Source organism: Pavona decussata, unplaced genomic scaffold (assembly GCF_977016875.1).
Source record: "Pavona decussata unplaced genomic scaffold, jaPavDecu1.1 SCAFFOLD_14, whole genome shotgun sequence".
NCBI classification, from domain to species: domain Eukaryota; kingdom Metazoa; phylum Cnidaria; class Anthozoa; order Scleractinia; family Agariciidae; genus Pavona; species Pavona decussata.
The window spans coordinates 410,579-438,333 of NW_028145437.1; the positions used below are offsets into that span (position 1 = coordinate 410,579).

At 37.1% G+C, this 27,755-nt stretch overlaps 1 protein-coding gene across 4 annotated transcripts; it reads left to right on the top strand.

Moving 5' to 3' along the window:
* The first annotated feature begins 9 nt into the window (after window positions 1–9).
* Window positions 10–27,755, top strand: LOC146487567 (uncharacterized). Of its 4 annotated transcripts, none has more exons than XM_085129748.1 (24): window positions 10–236; window positions 10,897–11,012; window positions 11,916–11,957; window positions 12,172–12,285; window positions 13,637–13,720; window positions 14,287–14,457; window positions 14,631–14,749; window positions 15,043–15,121; window positions 15,542–15,601; window positions 15,897–15,980; window positions 16,778–16,878; window positions 17,043–17,114; window positions 18,700–18,757; window positions 19,249–19,299; window positions 19,791–19,895; window positions 20,123–20,194; window positions 20,327–20,413; window positions 20,956–21,042; window positions 21,142–21,294; window positions 21,819–21,886; window positions 23,106–23,952; window positions 24,590–24,668; window positions 25,444–25,529; window positions 25,944–27,755. In XM_085129748.1, exons 2-24 carry the CDS (start codon window positions 10,983–10,985, stop codon window positions 26,229–26,231), a joined length of 2,937 nt encoding a protein of 978 aa, XP_084985874.1. In that variant the 5' UTR covers window positions 10–236; window positions 10,897–10,982; the 3' UTR covers window positions 26,232–27,755. The 4 variants fall into 4 exon arrangements, with proteins under 4 accessions (XP_084985874.1, XP_084985881.1, XP_084985857.1 ...); XM_085129755.1 differs by lacking the exon at window positions 10–236 and adding an exon at window positions 6,717–6,877; XM_085129731.1 differs by lacking the exon at window positions 10–236 and adding an exon at window positions 6,905–7,016.

The window sequence follows — 27,755 nt, forward strand, 5'->3', positions numbered from 1 at the left end:
CTTGATATGACGGGCTCTACAGCAATACACTGCAACACGTACTTCACGAAGCCGTATATCAAAGCGGCACACCATTTGGGGCTATTGTCTCGATCATCAAGATTTTCTACGCTATCTATCAAGCTTCATTCAACTGGGAGTCCGGACGGAACTTTTACGAGTTGATTTGTGAGACATATTGGCTACAAACACAAACCCGTCGAGGTAGTGAATATGAACAACCTGGGATAACGAAGGTAACTCAAAATATAATCATGCGGTATGTGAGTGCAAATGAAATGTTAGGATAACGATTGTATTGCCTGGAATGAAATGAAGCAATTCAGTTACAGTACAAAACCTTTTTGCTGATTGATACTAATCCTAAATGAACAATTGGATCATTTGCTCAAATGATGGCTCGATGTATGCCCCCAGGGGTATGCCGGCCCTCCTCTCTGAACTTGATTAACCTTGTCATTTCCTTTCGAATAGTAGCTTAAGTTTTGCTTCGTCTTACTGAAAGGAACAGAAAGATGCCTGCAAGAAAGGTAGACATAATCGAACGATAGGCCAAAAATTAAAATAGGGATGCCTCGGTTTGTGAAACTGAATACCTAAATGAGATCAGTTATATTGGTGAGGTAATTTGTAAGCTGTATACACTTGGGGTCAGAAAAGCCTGTCTTATACCAAGTTTACCTCACGATTTTTTTATACGGTGTTTGACTGGGAACTAATTCATAAGGATTTCATAACGGAGATCGCTCCAATGTAAAGGTCCAGTCCACACAAGTCGTCACCCAGAGGTTATCTGTAAGATAAATTATAAAACAAAGTCACTTGAAGGGAAAGAGTGGTTAACGTAACTCTATCAGTGGTACATAAAGGTTCTATGGTGTGAATTCAAAACTCGTGTTTTTCTCTCAGTCTGAATTTTTTGTTTCTTTGATATTTATTGCACAGTTCGTTTAGATAGCAACCTTAACTGAGAAAAGCCTTCTAACATTAGACTAATGACCGAAAATTTCAATCCAGGATTCTCGACGGTTAGCAAATTATTTTACCTTAATGTCCTATTGGAGGATTTTAACTTATGACATTCTTTTAGAGAGTTTTCTCCAGTAAACCTGACCACCAAAAAATATCTTTTTAGCTCAAAGCATTTTTTGTTATTTTACCTCACCGTATTTCCCTCGAATCGTATGTCAAGGCCTTCCAGTACAAAGTCACTGACATCAGTACTTTACACCAACACAAAATTGGTTTTAAACCAAATGATCTGTGCACTTTCTACAAGGCTCAATCAGAAACTTTAAGCCACATTTTTATCGTGTCGTCATTCCAGGCAATTCTGGACTGCCTTTGGGTCTTACTGGTATTTTTAATAAAATCAACAGGTACACCTTTCGCTGGAAAATGTTTTATACGGAATAATAACTTTATAGTAATTGGAAAACTGTTTTTGTGGGACTGCGGAGGAAACCAAATTATTCCGGAAATTACCGGCTTTAAGAACAAAATATAAAACAGAAAGGAAAATTAACAAGAAAGACAATTTTCAAAAGAAATGGATACTCCCTCCAATTTGATAATTTGATTCGTTTGTAGTTCATTTTTATTTATTATCCTTTTTTTTCTTTTATTCTTGTTTGTTTTGAAAACGGAAGCTGTATCAAAGTACACTCTTCAAAAAATAAACCTTTTTATCCTTAACTTAAAAGTAACATATAATTTATCAATAAAAATCCAGTTCTTGTAAACGCACTGTAATTTATAATTGCACTTAATAAAGTTGATGATTCTAAAAAAAAAAAAGAAAGAAAGCATGGTGGATTTTAAGGTCGGGGAGAGTCCAGGAGGCTCGTTCGCAGACACTGCAAGAGACGAAATTTTACAAGGCGGTCGCCTTGCTTCTTAGTTATCCGTTCCCTTCGTTTCCTAGATTTTCTTGATTTACGGCCGATGCCTTCTACTCCCTGCCCACTGCTTCCAGTGTGCTCTGTCGAGAAGAACATGGTCAATATTCTATGGTTGGCCTATTCCAAAAGTTTCTTTTTATTTAACTTTTAAGAAACCTCTCTCGTCATGTTGACTTTGCTTTTGTACTCCAAACAACGATTCTGTTGTCTTGCAAACATACAACGTCGTATCCTGTCCATCGTAGCTGGCAGTTGATTTATGGGCACCCGTTACTGAGTAAGCCACACTATTTTTTGATCTGGAGGTTAAAATTATATAGAGCTTGTGCAAGGATCAGAGTTTGAGCTGTCCTAGTTGTACTTGGTCCAACTCTTGCAGCAGTAAAATATGCACTGCGCGACAATCTGTGTGGGATGTGAGCATGGTGTGTACAGGGTACATGGGTATACGGAAAGCTAGCTGTTCTTTGCATATGAGACCTACTTGTGGTACGTGAAAGATAGTAGAACTTTGCCTTGGCGGACTTGGTCTCGGTGTTGTTGATGACAAAAGGTGGTAGAGGACTTGTGCTGGTGAAGGATTGACACGGCCTTGTCGATACCAATCGCCAGGCTGTATTAAAGCGGTTCTTACCAAAGACGCCATAAATGGATGTAGACAGTATTAAAGAGAGAAAGAAAGAAAGATGGTAGCATGGGAGAGAGAAACTAATTTAAGTCCCAGTCGTATGATCTAATCACTGAGCTACTGGGAGACCCGTGGCGAGCTTGTCCATTTACAGTATTAGGTTCAACTAAGGAGAAAAACTGGCCATTTTTCTTTCTGTCTCTAACGCCAAATAGGGTGCTTCCGACGTTGACGACCTTGGTCCGAATCCTTACCCTTCTATGTACCATTTTTGAAAAACAAAAAATTATGACCCCAAGCGCCCTTGAAAACCAAAAGAATTGGGAACAAGAAGTTTTCTTGGATTATCCATCAGCTTATAGGTGAAGGAAAAGGAACGCAAAAGCAAAAGGAACTTCAATTCCTAAAAAAGAGAGCCGAACGGACAAAAGACTGTTCCTCTTGGGATGATTTAAAAAAGACAGGAAATGATGTGAACATATCGGTTAAATAAGACAAACACAATATTTTAAAGATAACATAGCTTCCAATTGTAAAGGTCCTCGCGAAACGTAGGAGTTTGTTAATGAATCGAGCGCCGAGCAACACAAGATAAGGTCGTTACAGACATTGTAATTAGGGGCAGGGGCCTTTTATTGTCATTTCACAAACATAGGACACAATCTAGCTAGTAAAAGACATACCCGAGGCCGACAAGAAACCAGTATATTTTTTTGATCGGACAAATATGTCCTTCTCTTTCAAAAGTTGCAGTACCAGTGAGGGTCCACTCTTTACTTGAAAAATTAGACGTTAAGAAGGCCTTGACCGCAGGAGCTTTTTACACCTTCCCTGGCATTATGTTTAAACAGTCTCTTTCCTCTGGTATTGTTCCGAAAGTGTGAAGCTAGCCATAGTAACGCCAATTTTTAAAGAGGGTAACAAACTAGATATTAACAACTACCATCCGATCTCGATCATTCTCACTGTTGCTAAAGTATTCGAGAGGATAATTTGTGATCACTTTTATAAATATCTCACACTAAAAAGCCGTTGACTAACTGTCAATCCAGCTTCAGTTCAGTCCATAGCACACTTACTGTCTTGCTTGATGCCAGCAACGCTTGGTTTATCAATAAAGACAACGGTTTCATTAAAGGTATAATATTCATAGATTTAAAAACGTTTTTTGACACGATATACCATTCAATCCTGTTACGCAAGTTAGATTGTAGCTTTGGAGTAGAACAACAAAAGTATTTGGTCAATGGCGAACTTTCTCGTGCGCTGAGTGTTGTTACTTGTCGTGTCCCTCTGGGACTAGAGAAGTCTCACTGGTCGCCTACTTTTCTTGATATACATAAACAATCTGCCAAACTGCTTGAGTATTGCGCTACCGTGAATGTACAATGTATGCCGATGACACAAACATCAGCATCATCGCTAATAGCCTACCTGAGCTGGAATGTTCAGGAAACGACGAGCTTGCTAACCCTCACGTTTGGCTTAGAGTAAATAAATTAAGCCTAAACATTGCCAAAACCGAGCTAATGCTGACAGGCTCACGCCAACGACTTGCTAGTACACTTAGCCATTCATCCCAGATACAGTTAGAAGGTCAAAAAATTAAAACAGTGTATAACACAAAATCCCTAGCAATCTTCATTCACTCAAATTTATCAGCATTTACCTAGAATTATTTTTTACTACTGCGATTCCGCTGCTTTACTATTGCTATTGGGGCGGCCTAAGCAATGAATTGGCCGACAAGTCGAAAAGACTAAACAATCGAGCTGTTGGGGTTATAATTACGTCTGATTACTACTCATGTGCCTCAGAACTCCGTATCAGAACTCAGGGACAAAGAGAACCGATTTGCTGCGACTAAGCCCCGTACTGATTTTTTAAAACGCGGCTTTTCCTACAGTGGAGCTTCTTTCAAGTTGTGGAATACATTTCAGCTAACGCCAGAACAACTACACCTCTGCCGGTATGTATGTACGTGTATGAAATCCCTACCCTCAGTTTATTGATCTCCAGCATGCAAAAGGTAGCCCTTTCAGACGGAGCCCCCTGCACCTTGTATAGTCCATTATAGGGAGTACAAAGCCCAAACCGGTGGTTCTGTGCGTCAGGGTGCTGATTGGTAATTCAGTCGTAATTGTTAGTTCTTGTTTTTTAGCAGCATATAAATTCTTTGAAGTTTCACTATTTCACAGATACTTTCCCAGGAGGAATCTTTCATGCTCGGTTTAACAAAATCCTCCCTAAACCGAGACATCAATTCAAGGATGGAGTACGTTGCTTCAAAATGACCACATATCAAATTAGATGACATTCCGGCCTCGAAAGAGAGTATTCTCTGGGAATATGGCCTTGCTGGGGTGACCAGCTGTCCAAAGTAAACATCTTGCAATAGTGAATATTGTTCCAACACTGACACTATCCAACTCACATACCACTTACACATAAGGTTGAGAACTCGTCAGTCAAACGGAAACGTCTCCAAGATAGGTATCCGTTTTTAAGTTAGACCACAAAGCTGAATAAACTATGAATCGCCTGGGTGAAGGGTGAAGCGAGGTCTGGCATGAACTGCGAACTGTTATCAATTAATTCTGGGTGGAGAGGAAGATGTAGAGTCACGTGTCTTATCTGAAGATGAAACCCCAGAACAAAAGCCAGGACTGACGCCCGAAGCACTTGACTGCTGCCCCTCCATAACACTGCCTGTAGCCACCTCCATCAATTGAATGCAAATCACTTTGTGTTCAGTCTTATCAACTCATAGGCCCCTCCAAGATGATAATAACTGAAACCACTTACTCAGCATTATTCTTTCTGTGGAAGTTCTCTCAAATTGGATCAGGTGTGTTTGAGTGTCTCTCTGTGCATATTTCTTTACAACAATGAGAAACTGAACTGACTGCTACTGAGTAATTTATTCTATAATCGCGTGTGTTTCGTGTATTTCATATGTTCATATAGCATCAAAATAAGTGGATGAATCATATACTTTATATCGATGAGACTCAAAACTGAGCGTATATTAACTAATAATGCAGGCGACTACAACTTGATTACAATGAACGGAATCTACAAGAGACTAACCTGCCCACGCACAATTTTGCGCTTCTAAAAAAACTGCCAAAAAGAAGTCATTCCACCAAAGGAATTACAATAACAAAACTGTTGAGTTATTTGTTTCTGTTGTTCTTTCATCAAATCATAGTTACTCCTCTAATTAACTTTTTTTGAGGAACTTAACGGGGTTTGCATGCTGTACTTAAGAAAGTATTAAAACACAAGTTACCGCACTTGATATAAGATATGGTAGGCCGTGTATTCGCTCTTTAAGAATCAACAATTCTTAGCTTAGTTTAATAGGCTAAATATTACAAGGATGTCGCGTGCAGGAAAACTTTTGTGGATGTTTACCTTATGTGGTTTGTTTTATAAACTAAAGGGTCGAAAAGGGGCTTACTTCTAATACAACCATACCTAACCAGATTGATTATTGAAAAAATAAAGTGCAAAATGTTATCAAAAATAGACAACTATTTAGAGCAAACAGCTCTAAATATATTCTTGCCGGCATATAATTGGAAATCACTTATCACAGTCTCTTTGAGTCCACCGAAGTCTCCCTAGTATGTACTGCCGTACACGTCAGATTTTCGTGTCTTTGCATGCTCAATAAAAACTAAAAGCATTGAAAAAGCAGATTCAGTTTTAGAAGATCGATTGCAAGAAATAAAATTTAGACACAAGTTAGAATTGAGCAAATGAATTTGTCTCTACTGATAAAGCTCTAATGCAGTGATATTTGCTCTTATCGCGATGGCTTGCTTCATTCAAATTTCCTGTAGATTTATGACACAGGCTCATCCTCGACGCTTTCTCACGGATATTGATATATTGAGTTTGTACGGGTTAACATAAAATTTGTCACGATGGCATGAAAGTCGCTTTGCGGTAAACTAAAATGAATACCGGTGGCGGCTATTACTGGCCTATTATTACGTTAAATCACGCTTCAAACCTTTAAAGAAAGATCAAATAGTAGCCGAAAAGAAAGGTTATTATAGTAAAGAAAAAATTATTGTTATTTAGATCGTTGCCAATGAAAACGCACTTCAATATCGGCCTGCTTCTCCCGTCACACTTATTTTTTCCCGCACCGAAGTTCACACATCAAAGCACTTCCTTACGTTGGCAAATACGCATTTGTTTCAACTGATCTTATGCAAAGCGCTCGTTGTGGTCTGTTTTCCTATGTAAAGTGGGGGGAGTATTGATAAAATATGTTCTCTGGAATGGAATGGGAGCCAAGCCTCTATCTTGCTCCCGCAGTGCTTCGCCAATACAGGTCAGTGGCTATTAATAGAAATTTACAGACAAATTCTCGACAACAAATTACTCAGCTGAATTTTGCAGCTTTTCTCCTGTGCTTTTGCCGGAGATCTCATTTTCTTTTCTATCTTTTTTGTACCTGGTTTACACTAAAGGTATGTACTTCGTCTACTTTTGGATTACAATTGTTATTTTTCGGTTCAAGGCGACCGGCCTTCTGTCAAATTCATGTCCGCACGTCTTTGCTTTCAAAGGCAGTTGTCCGTCGATGTCAATATTGTTAACTTTTGTAATTTCGTGTTTCAAAGAGCACGGTTTAAGTTTATTTTGAGTATATTGAGGTTAAAGAAATCACTAACGACTTGAGAATGTATCATTTCATTTCTTTCACTTGTGGGAAAAGTTATGTACATGTAATTTACTATATTCGACTGTGTGCAGTGGTCACGACTGAAAATTGTCCGACGTTGACCAATCTAGACCGCCTTTTCGCCTCTAGCCTTGAGTGCCTCGAGACATTTTGTGTCACTTTATTGTTTCCAACGTTGATTGGCGGATAAATATTTGTATTACAAATTTGCGGTGAGCACAAATACATGCGAAGCCTTGCGACTGCATCATAAATTTCGTATTAGCCGAACTGATAATCTCGTGACCTTTTATCCAAGGCGTTATACGCGGTAACTTCTAAAGCTTGGCATTTTTACGGGAACCTTTCTTATTTAAATTTTCACAAAGTCCCCTTGCCCGAGCTGACGGTAAGTGAAATAGTTTGTAATGTTTGTCAAGTTTCTTTCCATTGTTGGCCTCAGATTTATACGTTTGTTTAGTAAAATCGAGGTTGTAGTGTTATCAAAAATAACATGTCACCTTAACCCCTTTTTCTTACCAAGGGAAAGTTGAGCGATCTTATAATTGCCGCATTCAAAGCGTTCTATTCAGAAAGTTTCGCTTCTTAAGTGTTATCGAGTATTCTTAGCGCTAAAGGTATTTTGAAAATCAAGTGAAACACTTTTAGCTGCTTTTAAAATGAAAGCATTTTTATCCGGTTAGGTGTAAAATTATGAGTGATCACATTTGAAATGGATTGTGCCGACATCTCTTTCAATCAATGTTTTCGTGTTTTTACATTCAATTTAATTCTCTTCGCAAGAAGCGGGAAAAAGCTTAATTGCCCCTATTTCACAGCACAATAGAGTCTTTATGTATTGATTTGCAAATTTTGTTTCTTCATTCATGGATCGTTAGATTTGTTGGCTTATGCCATCATCTCTACTTCATCAATATTAGAGCTATGTAATCTTGATTATCATTGTGCAATCTTCTCAACGTTTAGCTACATTTCTGGAACACAGCTGATTTCCTTTAAATGATAATAACAGTTTTGCCATTGTTTCCCAAGCTTTGCTGTTTATGTTTATCTGTCCTTTGGGATAATAAAAATAATTCATGCAAGGCCAACCCATTCTAGTCATTCAGCGCTCTTTAGCCAAGTACAAACACGTATTTCCTATCCGCTTTATTGTATATGTTAATCACCTTTGGTGGTTGTAGTGACTGTGTTGGTTTGTCTACAGCACCTTTATTTTATTTTCCAGTTCAGACAAATCCAACAGGACTTTGCTTCAAAGGAAATGATGTTTAAATGTTTCTGACTATGAAAGTTTTCATATTTCTTGTCTTTTACAATGTTAACAACACAGTTGGAGCCAGCACTTTATTTTAAATCATGACTCCAGGTGATCTTGTGTAATAAAAAGGCCACCTACGACGTGACCTATAACTCTTGGAATTCATGTCTAAAGATAATTTTCAAATTAGGTGATAGACCTATGGGATCCAAAGAAGTTTTTTTTTGTTTCAAACTTTGAGCTCATATACAGATATGATATTTTGCATGGTTGAACTTATTACTGCATGGTTCTCAAAACTGCGTACAGTGCTTATAATAAGACATGGCATCCTCCAGAGCTCCAGCAGGTATTCTGCTCTAAACAGCCAGTTATAATTCCTTTATTCAGCACAACATTCTAGTATATGTAGACATGATGTTTAATGCAAATCAAAAGTAACTAGTACATAACCAAAGAGTTCTCTGTGGTTCTAATGTATCATTTTGCTCAAAATGCTGAAAACAGTAATTATAAGCTAAATGCAATTCTCCAAGTGGATTGAGGCTTTCAACCCATGATACAAGTATTACCCTCAGCTGGATACTACACTATAACAGTCACCTTCTTGAAATCTTATTGAGGGCCTTGGTGAATAAACTTTTAAGAATGCAGGGACCTCTTTATAATTAACACAGCTGTGTCTCAGAATGATTTACATGAATAAGTAAACACTCAGTGGGTACACCAACCTAAACAAATTATGTGATATATTGTTAATATAGATGTTGTAGAAGAATTTATTGCTCTTCACATAAGTTATGCCTGCATGTGTTTTTCTAGTTTGGATGTTCCACTGGGCAGTAATTTATGTTACTTGTAAATGTAGACTCAATGGATTTGTTTAATAGTGACCAAGAGTAACTTAATAGATTCAAGATAACATGGCAGTACCAATTCAGGGAACATATTTGAAATTATTATTATAATGATCAAAATGTGCCATTCCCAAGATTCTTGTACCACATGTGATTTTTTGTGCTAAAATATTTTTAATTAAACCAAGACTGATTAAGATGTGGCTCAGGGTCTACCTGAGATTCAAGCATTTTGAGTTCTTAGTGAGTAATATTCTGAGATGAGATGCTGTCAGGGTGAACTCCGGGCAGATAAGCCACACAGTAACAAATCTGTGGCATGAAGAAATGACAAAAGACAAAGGTGTTGCGATAAAATAGCAACAGCAATAAACAAGACAAGGATAGAGAATTTTGAGTTTCTATAATTTGATCACAAGTTGATGACAGAATGCCTTTTTTGTAATTTAATGACAAAAAAGGAGTATGTTGTGTTTTTACTTCTTAAAAGAAACCAGTTGGATAAGTACCATTATTCAGTGAGGCTCATTCCTTATGTGTAGCTCACCAATGTTCAGCCAGTCCTAACGTCATTTATTAACCCTGACATGGATGAGTTACCTCTTCTAAAATTTCAACAGCACTAAGTTTAAAAGTTCAAATGGCAACTAGGCATATACCCAGAGTAGTGCCCCGGGGGGTATGTAGGCTCAACAGGTAGATTCAAGATTATACCAGATGTAATCGTACATCAGAATTACGTGCTTGTCAGCCTTGAATTGCGTGTTTAGTTTGATGTAATTTTCACAAACTCTGTCATGTTGATATTGATGTTGTTGTTCTGGCTGCTTGCTGATGGATCATTGCCATGAACCAGGGGGTATTTTGTGCCCACTTGCTGTTCCCACTCACATCTGAACAGCCCAATGGACATAATCATTATTTAGTCTGTATGTTCTTAGACTCAACTTGTTTACATAACATTTGTGAGGCAACTGTCAGATAATTGAATCCACACAACAATTCAGCTATTTTGGCAATGTGATAGCAAATTTCATTATCAATACTAGGCCAGAAATTTGTTTTCATTGCCAATAGTCTGTATTTGGCTATGCTGTTGTACACTATTGAAGAATACAATGTTAGTAGCTATTGTCAAAACATGTTAGGAACAAAGTACATCTTGCATGCAACCAGGCAAAGCCAAGTAGGGCGACTAATGTGCTTAGATTGTATTGATAGGACAAATCTGCTTCCAGATGGAATTTATTATTGGTTTTAAACATGGAATGAAACGTTTCAAGATTCTGTTTGATTCTGGTTTATTTTGTGTTTTATTTGGCTAATGCATGCAGAATTCATTTCATATTTACTCTAAATAGAGCTGTGGGGTTGCTGTTACATATCTTTTATGAGTTTGTCTTTATTCTAATCCTTGTGTTTCCAGGAATAGGAATGAACAGACATTCAAAGTTGACTTGATTGTTGACATGCAGCCTTGCATTAAAATATACTATGATTTGTTTTGATCTGATGTGACCTTTAATAATAATTTGTTTGTTTTGTAGGGCAAGGCTATGATACTGGGATTAAAGACACTTCACAGTCCACCCCTGTGTGCTCTCCAGTGTGCACTTAGTCCTCAACAGGGACTATGCCTTCAATTGAGACTGGAATGGCAATGGTATGATCATATATACATATATACTTTTTTTAATATGAGGATGTCCCTGGAACCACATTTGAGTGTCCTAATGAGAGGTGTCCACCTTCAAGTGGTTGCAGCTGTAGCATTTTGGCAGATATCTGGACTATAACTAACAGTGGTTATGTTGTTCACCATGTATGACTGTACCCCTCCCTGTCCTCCATCCAAATTTCACAGTAGTTACCCATTCTGGACATATAGGCTCAACATTGTAAGCAGGGGGGAGGGAAGCCATAAACTAAAGAAATTCCCTTTGACTGTTCTCTTTTGGTCATTTTCAAACTCCGCATAATTGGCTGGTCATCTTCATTGTAGTACAGGGCATGAATAGCAGAAGCAGGCAGCTGAATGGTGAATTGCATCCTGGTAATTATTAGGTGATTGAGTGCCATCAGCCATAGTTCTCTGACATTTGAGATCTCTGTTCTTCTTGTCTGTTGGAGGGTTTGATATGAGAAAAGTTCAATGATTGTCTCTTGATCAAAATGGCATGCATTTCACTCTAAAGGAACGTTTACCAGTTCAGGACAGTTTCTTTACTAACTGAGTATGTAAACTGTATTCTACAGGTGTATATTACAAGTTTCTCTTTGGGTCAGTTATTTGAATATAGTTTAGACTCTTTAACAAAACCACGTTCTAAACCGTTTTCAATTTTGCCACCAATCATTGGCTGCTGCTGGTGGTAGTAAGAAGGCTTGCATCCCAGACTAGAAGGCCATTTATCGGCTTAAAATAAACCACTTATAACAGATTTGGAGGCCCACTGTAAGCCATGGCCTCAGTCAAACTTTGTTTAAATAACTGGCTCTTTGAGTTCAGTAATTCCCTGTACAACTTTGACATTATCCATTTGTTTTGTTTTGTTTTTACCTACAGAAAGACCAAAATGAGTTATTTGATCAAATAGGGAAAGCACAGGTAAGCTAATCATTTTCCGTTGATTGTATTTATACAAGTAACTTTGTAAGTAAACTAAAGGCCCTCATTCCTATAGTAAATACAGTTACACCTGTATTTGTATTTATTTACCCTTAACATCAGACAGTTTGTAAGGTACAATATTGAATAGATTTTGAAGGTTCTGCTTTAGTCATCTGCTAACAAAATAATATTTGCCATTTTCTCTTTGCAGTCAAATCGCCTTAACGAACAGAGAGTAGAGTTGCCCATTTCTCTAAGAAATTCATGGTGCAGTGTACCATCATTAGTTATAAGGACAACAGACAATAAGCAGGAAATAGAAGAGGTCAGTATACACATGAGCAGTGTGTCTTTTGAACACACCAGTGTTTAAAGCTTTGCCAGCCTGGTGACAGTCCCCTTGGCTGTGTTGAGGTGTCCTTATAGTTTTAAAAAGGAAGCCTCGCAACAGTTTTTCTGCCATTGGGAAGAATCTTTCTAAATCAATATTTCACATTGAAGGCCTGCTTTGATTTCCATCATACATGATCAAATTGTATGTTTTTGTTGGTTCCAAGGAACAGCTGTTACCATAGCAAAGGTGATGCAAAGCACGTCATTTTAAATAACATCAATTATCTCAAAATCTGGTCAGACACTTTACAACAAAACTTTCAGGATTAAACTACTCAGCTTAGACAACTTGTGGGTGAAATTAGAGAAAAATCTAAAAATTTCCACTGACTTTTTTCCAGGACTACATGTACTTCCTGGTTAGCAAACAGATTGGTTATTACTTATAATAATATTATTAACAAACATAAAAGTTAATTTAGCGATTTTTTTTCTATGTTAAGGACGGTGCCTACTTTTGTTATTGCGCATACATTCTGCATATCTAGAGATACCTGGGTTTCCTATGGGTGATGCATACTAATATAGAGATATTTTAATGCAGTTTAAAACTGTGAGGAGAAGGCAGAACTTAGTGAGTGCTCATGGTATCCATAAAGAAAATTTGGGGTAACCATTCATTTTTTGGAGATAATTAATTTTCAATTTGGGAAAAAATGCCATACATTGCTTTTTATTTTAGCACTTTTTGTAATAATTGTTGCTTGTTTATCTCTAAAAAATGTGGGCTACCCCCAATTTTCTTTTTGGATTCCAATAGCCCTTGCTAGGATCTGCTTTTCCCACAGTCATAGACTGTGGAAAAATATCTGTGTACTAGTAGGCTCCACCCTTAAGACTTGTGATACATTTCTTAGTTATTGTTACCCTTAACATTAGCCTATGACTTTTCTAAAACATTGAGAAACTGAAAACATTTGGGCTGTAGGGCTCCTAGCTTTACTGCAGGGCTTTATTTTTTCCAAAATCAGCACATTTTGTCCGTGTTCCAAGTAGAGAGGTGTTTTTTGGCCTAGGACTCCACGGAGTCAGAAGCACTGTTCCTGATACACTTAAATGCCAGAATGGCTTTTCAATGATTGAGTTGAGTAGATACTGGCAACCAATTAAGTTATTTTAGTATAGGTGTGACATGCCCGTACTTTCGTGCTGTACTGCCAATTTAACAGGGTACAGCATAAGTTAGTGTATCAAGTTTGTTAGTAAATACATAATTAGTTACATGTAGTATTTTTAGTCTTAATACTAACTTATCTAAACTACAACTTTTCTGTGATTTTCAGAGTGATAATTCAAGAGAAGAGCAAGAAATTGAACTTGAAGAAGACGACGAAGGAATGATGAGAGACCTTGACCCTGTTATAGAGGTACAATGGTAACTCTAGATACGTGCATACAATATGCATGAAAAGTGGGCATGCCATTGTATTCTCCTTGTATACAGTTCTCATGAGAAAGTTTCTATTTTTCAGAACTGGATGACTACAACGTTCAGTTTTTAATTAATGTTCTGTGCTAATGTGACCAACTTGTTTGGTACCATTTTTTTCCACCATGTTGTGTATAATAACATACACTATTTTAAAGGACTGGCAGAATTAGTCTTTAAAATTGATGCACATCTTAGACTTGGATTTTTGCTTTCTGTTGTTTTATGGAAGAGACATTTTAATGTTTAGTAAATATTAATACAGAAGTCATCTCCAATGTAGTTTTGTCATTTTAATGTTTTCCCGCTATTTGCATTCTAACATTTCATTAAATTTTCTGAACATCAGACTTTTTGTCTCATATAATAGAGTTTCAGAAACATTCTGAGGTTCCATCCTGTTTTGCATAAACATTAAATTTTTGCATTTCAGGAAGGCTCTATGTTAGATACAAATGAATATACCGCAACTCATACAGCACATATGTCTGTATTTTATTTCAGGTGTTAGCAGCAGGGGGTCCCTATCCCTTAGTAGTTCCACCAGTTGGTGGTGAATACTGGCTTGAAGGAATTAATCATTGTGTCACTAGTAACTCTGACTTCAGATCAGTTGATTGCAAGATAGAGACAAACAACATCATTCAGAGTTACAGGAGAGATTTCATGGGAAAGGTACAATTAATTCATTTAGTATTAAAGCATCAAATTTTGGGGAAATTGTGATATACAATTCTTCACCTTTAAGCCATTAATTTTGTGATTTTGTTGTGACACTTCTAGATACAAGTTACATACGTTTAATCTATTATAATTTACTAATCTTTCTTCTTATTTTTACTTCTTAGGAGCATCTGAACTTCATTTGTGATGATGAAAAACTTGGCCCTGTTATCTTGTCAGTAAAACAGGAAATTGAGAAGTTGGATGGTTGCGACACACAAGGCTTTATTAGAGTGATTCTAAGGTATCATCAGTATTGGCTTGGTCTGATTACAAAAGAATCAACTTAATTATAACAAATTCGTGACATTGTGCAGCACATTAAACATTCAGTATCACTTAACATGTGCTGAATTTTAGTGTATATTAATTGTTATTAATATTAATTTCCTGCTTGAAAATGGTTGCATTTTCTAGACAGGTGTTGAAACAAGAGGAAGTGTTTATTTGCAGACCACAATAATGTGGTTAGTTGTTTTATTAAGTGCATATAATGATGTGTTAAGTGGGTACTGATCTTTTTTACTGTATCAACAGAACAACAGAAAAGACCATTGCAGACTCACTACCAATAGAGAATCTGTCTGAGAATCCAGGACCAAGACAGATCGTCAAAGTATGTACATACAAGATACATGTACCACATTATGTTGTGTAACTGTCAACATTATCATTTACAAAGATGTGCTGACTTGCTACTATGCTGGTTTGAAATTGGAAATGCAATTGAATATTTTTCATTTGTTTGAGAAAAAAAGGACAGACATTTTGGGAAATCACAAATAATTATGCTGTAGGAGGAAAATTATGAATGATTATGCTTGAAATATCACCTGTGACAGTGCCGTTATATAAATTATTTCAAAAATCACCAAACATGATGAACAGCTCTCTAAACAGTTTGATTTTCCAGCTGCAGTTTCTGGTTTCTCTGTGTTGATTGTATGCATCTATGAGTACCTGTAATGACATATTTTACAATTTTTTATAATATTTTACAGGAAAAAATAATATTTTTATTAATTTTTTGTTTTAGTATCTTCTTGGAGATGATGCAGAAAATGTAGATCAGTTTCAAGTTTTGGCCCACCCCAAGGTATGGATCAGTGTTTAGTTTCTACATGTGTACATCTGAGTTGTCACTTTTGCAGGCATGAACAATACCATCCCAGACAAATGCCTCAACTTTTGTCATTTAGTATTATACATTTTAATTAAATAAAGTTTTCTTCTTAAATTTATTATATTTGTTTCAGTAGTCACTTTTTGCATTTAAGACAGAGAGGAGTCTTAAATTTAAAAACTTGTAGTATTTCCTGTGGAAAAACACTTACTGTACCTACTGTTATAGTATGTTGACTTGTTTCCTTTTTTCCTTCATGAAATCTTAGGCATCAGAGCTCATAGTCAAGTACGATGAACACAACTTATCCAATACCTTCAAGTTTGGAGTAATTTATCAAAAATATCAACAGGTAATGGCTTATAAAATTTATAATGGGAAGCAGTCTTTTAAAATAGCAAACAAGCAATTAACATTTGATACTAAAAATGACATTTGTTCAAAAAAATTGAGCCTACCTCATACAAACTGTGGGTAATGAGGTGTGCAGTGACTGATGCACTGACTGCAATGATGTCATGTATGACAAGCTTGAATGAATTATTTTTATTGTAAAGTAAAATGTCCTGTGTTTATCTATCTATTTATCTTGACTTGTTTAGCTATTGCTTGGAAACTTATCATGTATAAATAATAATTATGGTATGGTATGGTTATTTGTAACTGCTGTTACCCCAATTCCATTTCAGCCTATCACCTAAGCTCTTGTGACCAGGGACTTCATTTTGTGCCCAAAACTAATCACAAGACCTTTGGTGATCAGGCCTTTGCGCATTCTGTGCCGTTACTTTGGAACAAACTCCCTCTTGATATACGATCCAGTCTGAAGGTCTCTATTTTAAAACCAAAGTTAAAGACATACCTTTTTAAGTTTGCATATAGTTTGTTGTGATCATTTTCACATTAGTCCGCTTTTTTATATTGATTTTACTCATGTACTGTAAAGCGCTTTAGAATATATTATAATTTTAATGCTATATAAATTAAGTTTATTATTATTATTATTATTATTATTATTATTATTATTATTATTATTATTATTATTATTATTATTATTATTATTATTATTGTCATTTTCTGGCAGGACCCAAAAAAGCTACATGTATAGCCTTTTCTCCAATATTAAATGTTGTGTTTGTTAAATTGCAGAGAACAGAGGAGGAGTATTTCTGTAACCGAACTCACAGTCCTGGAATGACTGAGTTTCTTGAGCTGCTTGGTAACCAAGTCCATCTCAAAAACTTCAAAGGGTACATTGCAGAACTTAATAATTTTGTGAAGTTGTTGCTCTGAATCTCCAATGTGCAAATGAACCTATAATTTACAACATGCCTTTGCATATTAAATATTTCTGAGTGGCATAGTACATTAATTTTGCATTTAGGTGTTTCATTTCACAATTACTCTCTTTTAGGTTTCATGGAGGCTTAGATGTAAAGCATGGGCAAACAGGAGAAACATCCATTCATACAGTGTTAGATTCCAAGTATGAAGTAAACTCTATCAACTTTCCATTTGACATGTGTAGAACATACAATGTAACATTTACATGTAACATAGGAGAAGCTCACTCCAGAAATCATGTATTTTTTTTAAGCCACCAATAATAAGTACATACTGAGTTGAGTTACTTACCGTTGTTTCAGCTTCTGAAGTGCAACTGATCCACACAAAATTCCTCTCCAAGCTCCAAATTGAGTGCTGCCATTTTGAATAGCACTTAGTAGCCTGGCTGCTTTTTTGTGGTGTCATTCCATCCAACAAAGTTGGCACAGATCTTAAATGTAGTTAGTCACATTGATGTATTTTATTTTTCGTCTTTGGACTGAAAATGCTGTCGTGTTCATTCCAGACTGTAATAACATCGGAAATAGACAAAGAAAGGCATGTAACATTTCGTCATTTGCCAGAAAAAAAATAGAGTTTAGCAAAGAAGTGGCTCAACCAGCTTTGCATTGCTGTGAAAAGAGACTTGGGCTGCTAAAAAAAACTTCAAAATGTATTTGTGCATAGTGAACATTGCCTTGAAAGACTTTGAGACTGCCTTTAAATATCATAATAATTTAAGCTAAGAAAAACTGTAGAATAAAGCATTATTACTCGTACCGATTCTGCATTGGAAAACGATTGTAACAATGGAGGTTGAAGTTCATAATTGACACTGTTCGTCAAAAGACAAGCCGTTGAAGATTTTTCATTTTCAGTGATACATGAAATTTTTTCATAATACACTGCTAAGCAGTGAATAAGATTAATTAGAGACAAATCAAACACAAATGTAAAACAAAAATGATCGAAAAGCATGTTTAATTCTTGAAACGACATACAATTTGTTAATAAACTACCATAGCGAGTACAAATTGTACCATTCCATTCTCCGACTCCAGCTCTTCCATTAACAAAGGCATTCTCTTGGGGTTGGTATGACTTCACAACGTTCACAGCTACACCAAAATGTCCCTTGTACTCGCTGGTTATTTTCATTATCTTCCTTTCCTTCATACATGTGTTTATGTTTGTTGGTTTCACAATGTTCCTTTGGACGGAATGACGTCACAAAAAGGTGGCCAGGCTTCTAAGTGCTAAGCAAAATGGCATTCCTCGATTGCACTTCAGAAGTTAAAACAATGGTAAGTAGCTCAACTCAGTATGTACTTTTTATTGGTGGCTTAAAAAGTTACATGATTTCTTGAGTGACCTTCTCCTTTAAGGTGGTGTTACAGTAGGCAATACAATGCAGCCTCTCTTGCAATGGCCAAAATTGGTGCATTGTGGCATTGGAAGACATGTTAGACTACACGGCACTTGATAAATTTCTTGAAGCATTGCCAAAATCGTTGTGAAAGGTTGGAGTCAGTTCTACTGCTCCAACAATTTTCTCAATTATTGTATAGTGTAGCATTTCTCCTGCAACTTGTTATGTTTAGGCATTGCATGACAAATTGCACAGAGCATGGTCTGGTGTAGCAGCATCATTTTAAATATGTGGATTTTCGTAGTTCCATCCCAAATTGTATTGTACAGTGTAGTTTCACTTTGGTATTAAATTGCCTTAAACCTTTTTTTTCTAGGGAGATCATGTTTCATGTTTCCACGCTCTTGCCTTTCAGTAATGGTGACAATCAGCAGGTACAGTGATAGGGACAATGTTTGTCATTTCTAAATGTTTTCATTTTTCTTTTCATTCAGATAAAAAATGACATGTACTTTTAAGAAAGTAACAAAGGACGCTCTTCTTCATCTTATGATGTACAGTACTGTAGTCACTTGAGAGAAAAATAATGATGTTTCAATTGCCTATTGCTAGTCTCGATGTAATATACCATGCTGAACATTAGCTGCCTTTTTTGTTACTTTCAATATTCTACAATCATGTTCACATAGCATAGGGCTGTTTTTCTCCTCTTTACAACCTTTTACTGCTAATTTCTTTACTTTGGTATTCATGCCCAAATTCCAGACCACCCCCCCCCCCCCCAGTTGGGCTCCCTTCCCATATGCTTAATTTACATAATGCCTACTCCATTATGGAACACAAGTTTTTTGTAATTATTTTATTACAAACTTGAATGTCGTTCTTCATATTGTTATGTTAAATGTGTGTTTTATACATTCTGAAGGTGCAAAGAAAGAGGCACATTGGGAATGATATCGTGGCCATAGTTTTCCAAGTAAGTTGTTATTGTCTGTGCCTTCATTTTAAAAATTTAGCCATGACTACAGACAAGAAGGGTGCATAAAGATTTCTTCCTTGTCAAGCAGCTGAAATTTGATTTGATGTTGTTCCTCAGCAGTTTTATGCTTATGTATTGCATAATTTTACCTATTGTTATTTTTGATGATTGACTTTCAGAGTATTTTTTGATAACATGTCACTGGTATATTCCTTTGTGTGTTTATCTATGACTTGCCTACAAGTCAAGCTGGGAATTTCTCTGGGGGAGGGAAAGAAGCACAGGCCATGAGCATCAGGACCTTCTAGACTGGAATTCAAGAAGATCTTCATTTAGTAACCATTTGTGGAAAGTTGGGGTGTGTGTGTCAAGCCAAAAACAAGCATCATGAGATTCCTGCTGTTCCCATATCAAATGTATTGCCTCTAATTTACTTATTAATGTCAGTTTTTTCAACCCCTTATAAGTTCAATATTATTCACTTTTAGGATGAAAACACACCCTTTTCACCAGTTTCTATCCGGTCGCACTTTCTACATGTGTTTATAGTAGTACAAGTTGAAGAACCAAACACAAACAACACAAGATACAAGGTACAGTTTGAGTAGTAATCTTGGTTACAGTATTGGTACTTCCTCCAATTTAAGTGTAAATTTGAAACATTTTATAAAATTAGGTGGTCTGCTGGTTGACTGGCTGGCTGGTAGGCAGACTGACCGACTGACTACCTGGCCAGTTGGCTGGCGTGCTGGTTAAGACTGGCCGGCTAAGTGATTGGGTAACTGACTAATTTTTTGATGAATTATCGATGTCATTATAGGTCTCTGTCACTGCTCGTGAGGATGTTCCACATTTCGGACCTAAGCTTCCAAATCCTGCTGTCTTTAAAAAGGTTTGTGTTCCCATTATTATTACAAAAAAATGTAATACCACAACCAATCATCAAAAGATTCTTCATTTCTTTTAATGTTTGTTGTTGTTGTTGGCTTATGTTTATGTCTTACTTTTGTTTCTCTCTTTCTAGGGTCCGGAATTTCGCAAATTTCTGTTGACAAAGCTTATCAATGCAGAGCTAGCGGCTTACAACAGTGCAGAGTTTGCCAAACTAGCAGTGAGTATAAACATGGTTGCCATCTGGTGCATATTTTCCCTGACAAATACTGAAAAGAGTGATGTTTTGGATTATCGGCTGTAGGGCTGGCAATGTACCAGTATGTCCCGCGTTCAAACCTGATGAAGCAACTGTTATCTCAGAGGGTTACTCTCCAAGTTTACTTATCTTCTGATGTGGATGAAGGGGGCATCCATCAGAAACACCTGTGGAAGAAATGACTTTCACTTTATTACCTAAACTTTAAATAAGGAAATTGAAAGCTCGTTGGAATATAAGCCTCTTTTTTATCCACTCGCCGTTATGTCTGAAGTAAGCGCGATGTTGTAGGAATCCATCTTCTATTGACAGTTATGGCCTTGAAAGGGGATGGGATACTGGATCAACTTTTCCGTTCGTATACATAGTACTTTACCGCTTCATTAAAGCGAAAACCATTCATAATCAGCATCATAATTGAAAATCGTAATTGGTGATCCTGTCTTTCATTGCTCTTGAATCCAATTAAGATAGTAGAGAGTTGCTTCTGTTGTTTCTCCTAGGATCGTACTCGTTCCACTTTGTTGCGTGGATTGGCCAATGATCTGATTGAGAAGAATGCTCTGATACTGGACACAGGAGGCGAGGAGGTAAGCTTAAAATCTTCACTTGAAATGATTAACGTCTGACGGTGAAATTCACGTGTTAGCGTATTGCCATTCTAATACTTGGTATTTGCATGGCTTTAGGCTCCGCCAAGGGAACGTAAGATCTTTCGGTCAATACGGACGGTGTGGCGTGGCAGGAGTCCAGTCAGCCGCACAATGTCTATGAGAGAATCACATTCAGCGGCTGATGATGCAGACTCAGACGATAGTGTACCAAGAGCGTGGGCCAAGAAGGTGACACATAATTATAACACACATCCTGTTTTCGTGATAACTAGTATACAAGAAATAAATCATACAGAGTAATACAGGTGGACTGCGAGCAAATGCTGTCTGAATTGTAAAGTGATAGGAGATGGTCAGAATTTTGCCATATTTGAATCATTTGTACTGTATGAAATAAGTCATGCATATTAACCGTGGGTGAAAGGATTAAAGGAAAATTGGATAGGTCATACTTTAGACATCTTTTAAAGATTTAAATCTTCCATCCGTTGTCAAATATCCCCCAGACTCGTTTCACTTGCTACAGAGAAGCTGAAAAAATTAAACTGCAAACTGGGAAAAGCTGAATTTTCTAAACTGTGGAAGCCGTTACGAAGCATTGCTGAAATCTCATTTGCTATGAAACTTTTCTTATACTTCTCGTATTGTTCACCTCAAAGTCCCCATATTTGTGCTCCTGTTTAGCTGTTTAATATCAATGAATCTACTCATTGATTGGTTACGTTTGTCTTTTTCTTTCAATTTTCTTCTAGGCTAAGGAAAGAAGAAAATCTGTGCAAAGCTTATTAACGGCCAAGAAATCGTCTAAGCCGCCAAAAAAGTAAGTGAGGTGATAAACATCAGCGTTTGTGCTCTTTACTAAAATAAGGACTGAAAACGTGCCATGAAGGGAAAAACCAAAGGCTTGGTTGGTATTCATTCATTTTTCTCGTTTTTTCACAATGTAGAAAAAAACAAACAAACAAATTAAGGGCCCTTTCATTTTTGCATTCTTGTTCTCTCAAAAGTCGCCAAAGTAAATCATTACAAAGCAGTTATCTTTCAATTTCATGAAATCTGGTGACCATTACAATAAAAAAAAATTAGTTTAACGCGAGATTTACGCACTGCTATGCAATTGTTTGCAAAAGTTCATTTTTTTCTGAAACAAACCCTTGTCACTATTCTGTAAAAAAAGCTCCCAATTCATACGTTAAAACAGCAGTATCCATTGTTCCCTATTCCAGCCAAGTTTGAAATGTAAGAAAACCGCGAGTTGGCCTGGGGTTGTCTGTAAACTTCAGATGAAATGAAACTGAAATTTTCGAGTATCTTTTCATCCCCTTGAAAGTTGTGCTAATTTACCAAGATGTTGCTTTCCATCAAATCATGTAATCGAAAGTTCTGTTTAGTGTTGGAATTGAATAGGTAAATTATTAAAACAAAAGTTTGTCACTATAAAGACTACTATATATCTTCATCTTGAGTGAAACTGTTGACTGTTAAATGGCTGCGAAATATTTTGCCTTCCATTTGTACGAAAAATTATTCTTTACCGGCGTGGCAGTGATAATAACATGTCTGAGTTGAGGAATAGAAATGAAATATTAAAAGTTCTGTACTACATGTATGTGGAAAGAATTGTGTAGCCTATAGGTGTAAATATCGCCAGGCATGTTACTAATGCCGATAAGTACTTTTTAAAACTCCTTTCGAGTTTCGAGTTGAAGATTAAGATGTGTATTCAGCAGTATCGTTCTTGGTTAGTAGCTCTGTATAGCGTCAACTGTGTTCCTTTGTAGCAGTACTTTCCTGCTGTACGGCAGGCTGGTTGCTTTGTTGCGTGATTGGATGCAGAAAGACTTTATTGTGACCATTCCAGTGAAAACTCTTGAGAAGCGCGTTTCTGTTGTCTGTGTGTTTTTTGATATTTTATATTGGAACTGACGTGATGAAGCTAGTGTTGTTGGGACTAAATGAGATGTCCTACACAACTCTTAAAAAGGGTCAACGAATTGCGTGCTAGCTGAGAAATTAAATCTTGCTGCTTGTGTTTTCAGGGAGTCCGCTGGCCGCTGTAAAAGCATGGAGTCACTTGTGGTTCAAGAACAAAACAAAAACAATTCAGTGTTTTACACTGAAGACTCCAGCTCCGAATCGAACATTTCCGACATGTCAAGGAATCGGGACGAGGATTCATCTTTTTCAAGGACACAAAACACGCGCTCTCGCACCCCAGAACCACGAAAAGAAAAACATATCACTGAGTTTACATCGTCACCTGAAGGCTCTCCGCGCACACCTAAACCAGTTGCGCATGCGCAGTCGGTGCCACAATTGGAAACTTATGATCGTGGAGTAAGGACTCCATCTCGAGAGCAGGAAAAATCGTCCTCTTCTCGGGTATCCTACGAGGGAAGTTCGTCTGTAGATTACCAAGTTAGGTACGTCGGGGGGTACCGCTCGGGTCCCGAAGATGAGTCGGAAGAGCCGGTTAGACTATTGCCTTACGATAGGTCACCGTCGCGTCATCGAAGGGGCTCTGAACCGGCGGACATTGTAGAAGTGCGACGAACTGAGAATGTTAAGCCAAGCTCAAGTGTTTCTGAACTCAGCAGAGCTTGCACTCAATCCCCTCACAAACCTCGAGATGAGAGAGCAGACGTTCCTCTGAACTTTAGTAGATCACCCACAAGCTCACCGTATCTCCGTAGAAAAGCCACTGATGGCCAAGCCAGTGCAAATTATGCTCAGTCCGCGGGTTCAACTCTAGTTTCTGGGCAGAAGCAGAAGAAAACTGCCATCGTTTCGCCGTTGTTGGAGATGTCGGATTCCAGGCCCCGCTCGGTTCCACCTGGCCTTATGATGTTTGATCCAACCGACCCTGAGTCGGAAAGAGTTGAGCAGGTTAGGACAGTGTGATTGGTTAATGACTGTTTATTGTGACAGTAAACCACAGCTGGTTGATTCACTTCATGAAAGGAATATACCATGTTGGTCATTTCCCACGATGTGGGGAAGGAGAAGGAAATGTAAATCAAGCTTTCTTTTCCCGTGTTCACAAGAAGAACTGTTTTCACACCGCAACCGGAAAGTAAAGTTCTAATATTGATAAACACTCAAGGCTCAACTTTTGACGCAAGTGACCCATACAGAGTGACGCGTAATTCCGGTTTCCTGCTTTGAACAATCGGAACATGATGGAATTAACCTACTGGCGTTTGGGAAGAAACTTCAAATATAATTTTCTTACATTTTCCTAATGTCCCATTTGGTTTACCATGGTGCAAGCAGTCTGTAAACGTTAAAATGTAAGAAATCTGAAAGATAGTTGATGTGAATCTCTTTTGTATTACGTTGAGTAATCAGCATTTATTCGCATCTCCTGCCCTCTTTTAAAGCTGCGTCTTCTGCTAGATTTACCTCACTCACCCGGCGGTTATGCCGTCTCACGCAGCCAAATTCTTCTTTAGGTAATACCCGTTCTGTTTGCTAACCGAAAAAATAGAAGCATGTCTTTTTTTTTTTTTTTTTATTTCTTCAGGTATTTCATGAAAGGTCACCGTCTCTTCCTAAACTGGACAGCGAAAGTGTATTGTCGAATGTGGATATGACTTCCAGTGGTGAGTAGTGTTGGACAGCGACTGTGAGCTAGTTTGATAGGAAGATTTTTGCTTCATTCGTCGTTTACAGTTTTTTTACTTAGAAATTCCCCGTAATTGAAAAGTAACTTTATACGGAATTTAGTTTCCAAGTTTGCAACGAAGGCTGTGAAAACCCTGTTCAGTGGATTCATTCGAACGTCACAACATTCAGAGACGATTGTGGTTTTGTGACAACATACAAACATCTTTAAATTTGACTGTTTCAGGAAAGTAAATAGCTCAGTCAACATTCAACGCTATAGTTAAATAACTAACGAATAAACTCTCGGTAAAGCTAAAATATGCTATTGCGCACGTAACGTAGTGTTGTTGCTATAAGAGCGGTTTTAAACGAGTGTCGTAAAACCAAAATTCAAGTAATTACTCTGGCAATCACAGACAGACGTAATCTGCCTAATTAACCAATCAGAACTAGAATCAAATACATACAACCAGTGCCAACGCGTGAAAACGCGTGCGAGCAGTTGATGCATTATTCATTGGTTGAGACAGTGACGCGAGTTTCGATAACAAATCACAAAGCGCAAAGCAAACACGAACCACTGTCAAGACTAAATTGAAAACCGCCCTTACATAACGTGTTTGTAACAATCATAGCGGACGTAACGAGGTCATTTGGCTGCCGTTCCAAATTGGTAGGTCCACGAGAGGAAACAGCATCTGAAGTTGATATTTTGTCTTTGTGAACCACGCAATGATTTAACGTTACTTTTTGTGTTGTATTCCTTTTCAGAATCGTTTCTCAGACAAATCGAAATGTTCAAAAATGAGATTTCTAAGCTCAAATGTGAAAAGCTTGACTTGGCGCGGCAGAACGTGGTAAGTGGAATTCAGTTCATAGATACCAATGAATAGAGGCTCGATTTATGCTTTCAGTGTGTAGATCATTGGAAAGTAAAGATACTTCAGTTTAAGGCTTTTTACGTAGAACGTAAGTGCAAGGATTTTAACACACGCAAAAGTTGACTTACGCAGGCACTGTGGCATTAAACTATGATCACCTGTCTTGACGAGAGTATAATTTGGTGCACGCTGCTTGTGTTGCTTGTATATGCCTTATATTTGTATTATTCCGGTTTTCACGTGTGACGCAACGCGCAACCACAAGAGCTAGCATAGGAAAAAAGGGAAAGATTTCTTGTTCGTTTGCTAGCCCTTGCGTCGTACGTGTAAAATGTTCACTGTGATAATGCTCGGACTCATTCTTTAACTAAAGCTTGTCTGTTTTTATAGCTACTGCAGCGTGAAAACCGCGCCATTAAAGACAGAGCCATGAAGCAGACCGCTGACTTATATGAAGCGCGGTGTGAAATAGCTCGACTGAGGTCTCTACTCCCAAGTGAAAATGTTCCCCCAAGGGACTCCTCCTCGATAGAAACTGTCACTGTGCGAGAGAGCAGTATTTCGTCTCCTAAAGGAAGCTTTGCCCGTAGAGACGTAACGACAGGATCTTATATAAGGGAAAGAGACGAACCTGAAGAAGTCGCTTCAAGGTCTCCTTATCGACATACGCGGCTCTGAGAGAGCATATATAAACGCTGTCGAATTGATAGTAAATACTCTGTAATATATTTTGGAAATGACCTGTGGTATCGTAGCTGTTAGGTAATTGAAATCTGGGTTGGTTCCGTTTACTCATAAACTAAACTTTACCTGTTCTACTTAAAGAGTGCGTCGTTCACACTGCTTTCAGATCCGGTTCGAATGGTGCCTTTCATTGGCGAACTTTGTTGCTTTATAGTTTTGCTCGAGGTAGTCAGACGAACACATACTTTTTTTTTGGCAGGCCTGTGTAATGTTGAAGCACAAAATTCATACCAGTAGTACCACCTCCCCTCTCCCCGGAAACAAGCCTTCGCCACAAATATGCCCCTGAAAAGCTCTTTGAACGTATGTAATTTCAAGGCTTACAGTTGGGAATTTTCTGTTACTGATATAACAAATTATTCAGTGTTCTTAATAGTTTGTGTGACAAAATGTATAAAGCTTACCGTGATTCGTTTTTCAATTTGACGGTCTTTAACGACTGTCAACACACTAAACAGGAAGTGAGGAAGTCACTTTTGAAAGAAAAAATGGACCTTTTGGTTGCTTGCAGTTATCCCAATTGTTTACAGCAACTTGTACAAACAAATATACAAATACACTTTTGGTAGCTTACCCTCTAGGAAATCAGCTTAATAAACAAAAAAAGTATTTTTGTAAAAGCAAATTTTATGCTGAAAGATCTAATGTGACAAATCTAAGCTTTAAAATTGTAATCTTTTTTCTTGTCATTTAAAAATTTAATTCCATTATTACGTATTGCTAAAGTTCAAGTGAAAGGGAGAATAATTGTGGTATAGAAAAAATATATAAAAACATATTGAAAATTAATTGTGTACATTAATTAATGTACAATTTATTTCAGATTTAAGCTACTATATTTTGCCAACAATTTCCTTAAAAAGTTATACATCGTACGTAGTTATTTCAGAATTGTTTGACAACGCTGAGTTGGATTACCTTAGTTTCACAACGTTGTGTTACAATTTTGGAACAGACAACTGCGCTAGTAGTAGTTCAGGCTAAAGAGAATTTTTCAAAGAAAAAACTTAATTTTTATGCGGCTTTTTTAATACTGTGATATTTCTTAATATAGAGCTAAGAAGGAGCCCAAATCCATTGGCTATAGTTATAGTTTTATTATAGCGTAACCTACCCTTTATAATTTACGCATTAGTGATTGTCATGGTGGAATACATGGTAATAATTCGCACGAAAAGTGTAATTTATGAGCTAAAGTTTTTTCACTGTACAGAATTGCCAGATCGAGTAATTTATCATTATTTAATGTTACTAACAAAGTAATTTACTAGGAAAAAAACAGGAAAAATCACTCAATATTATAATAGTTATAGTTGTTGTTTTTTTCTTTTTGTTACGATCCACAAATTTAGGCTATTCTTCCATTAGAAGAAAACGTTATACTTTTTTTATTCGCTGTGCGTAAAAATACTATTCTATGATCACAAAAATGTAATAAAATGACAGTTGAAACCCTTA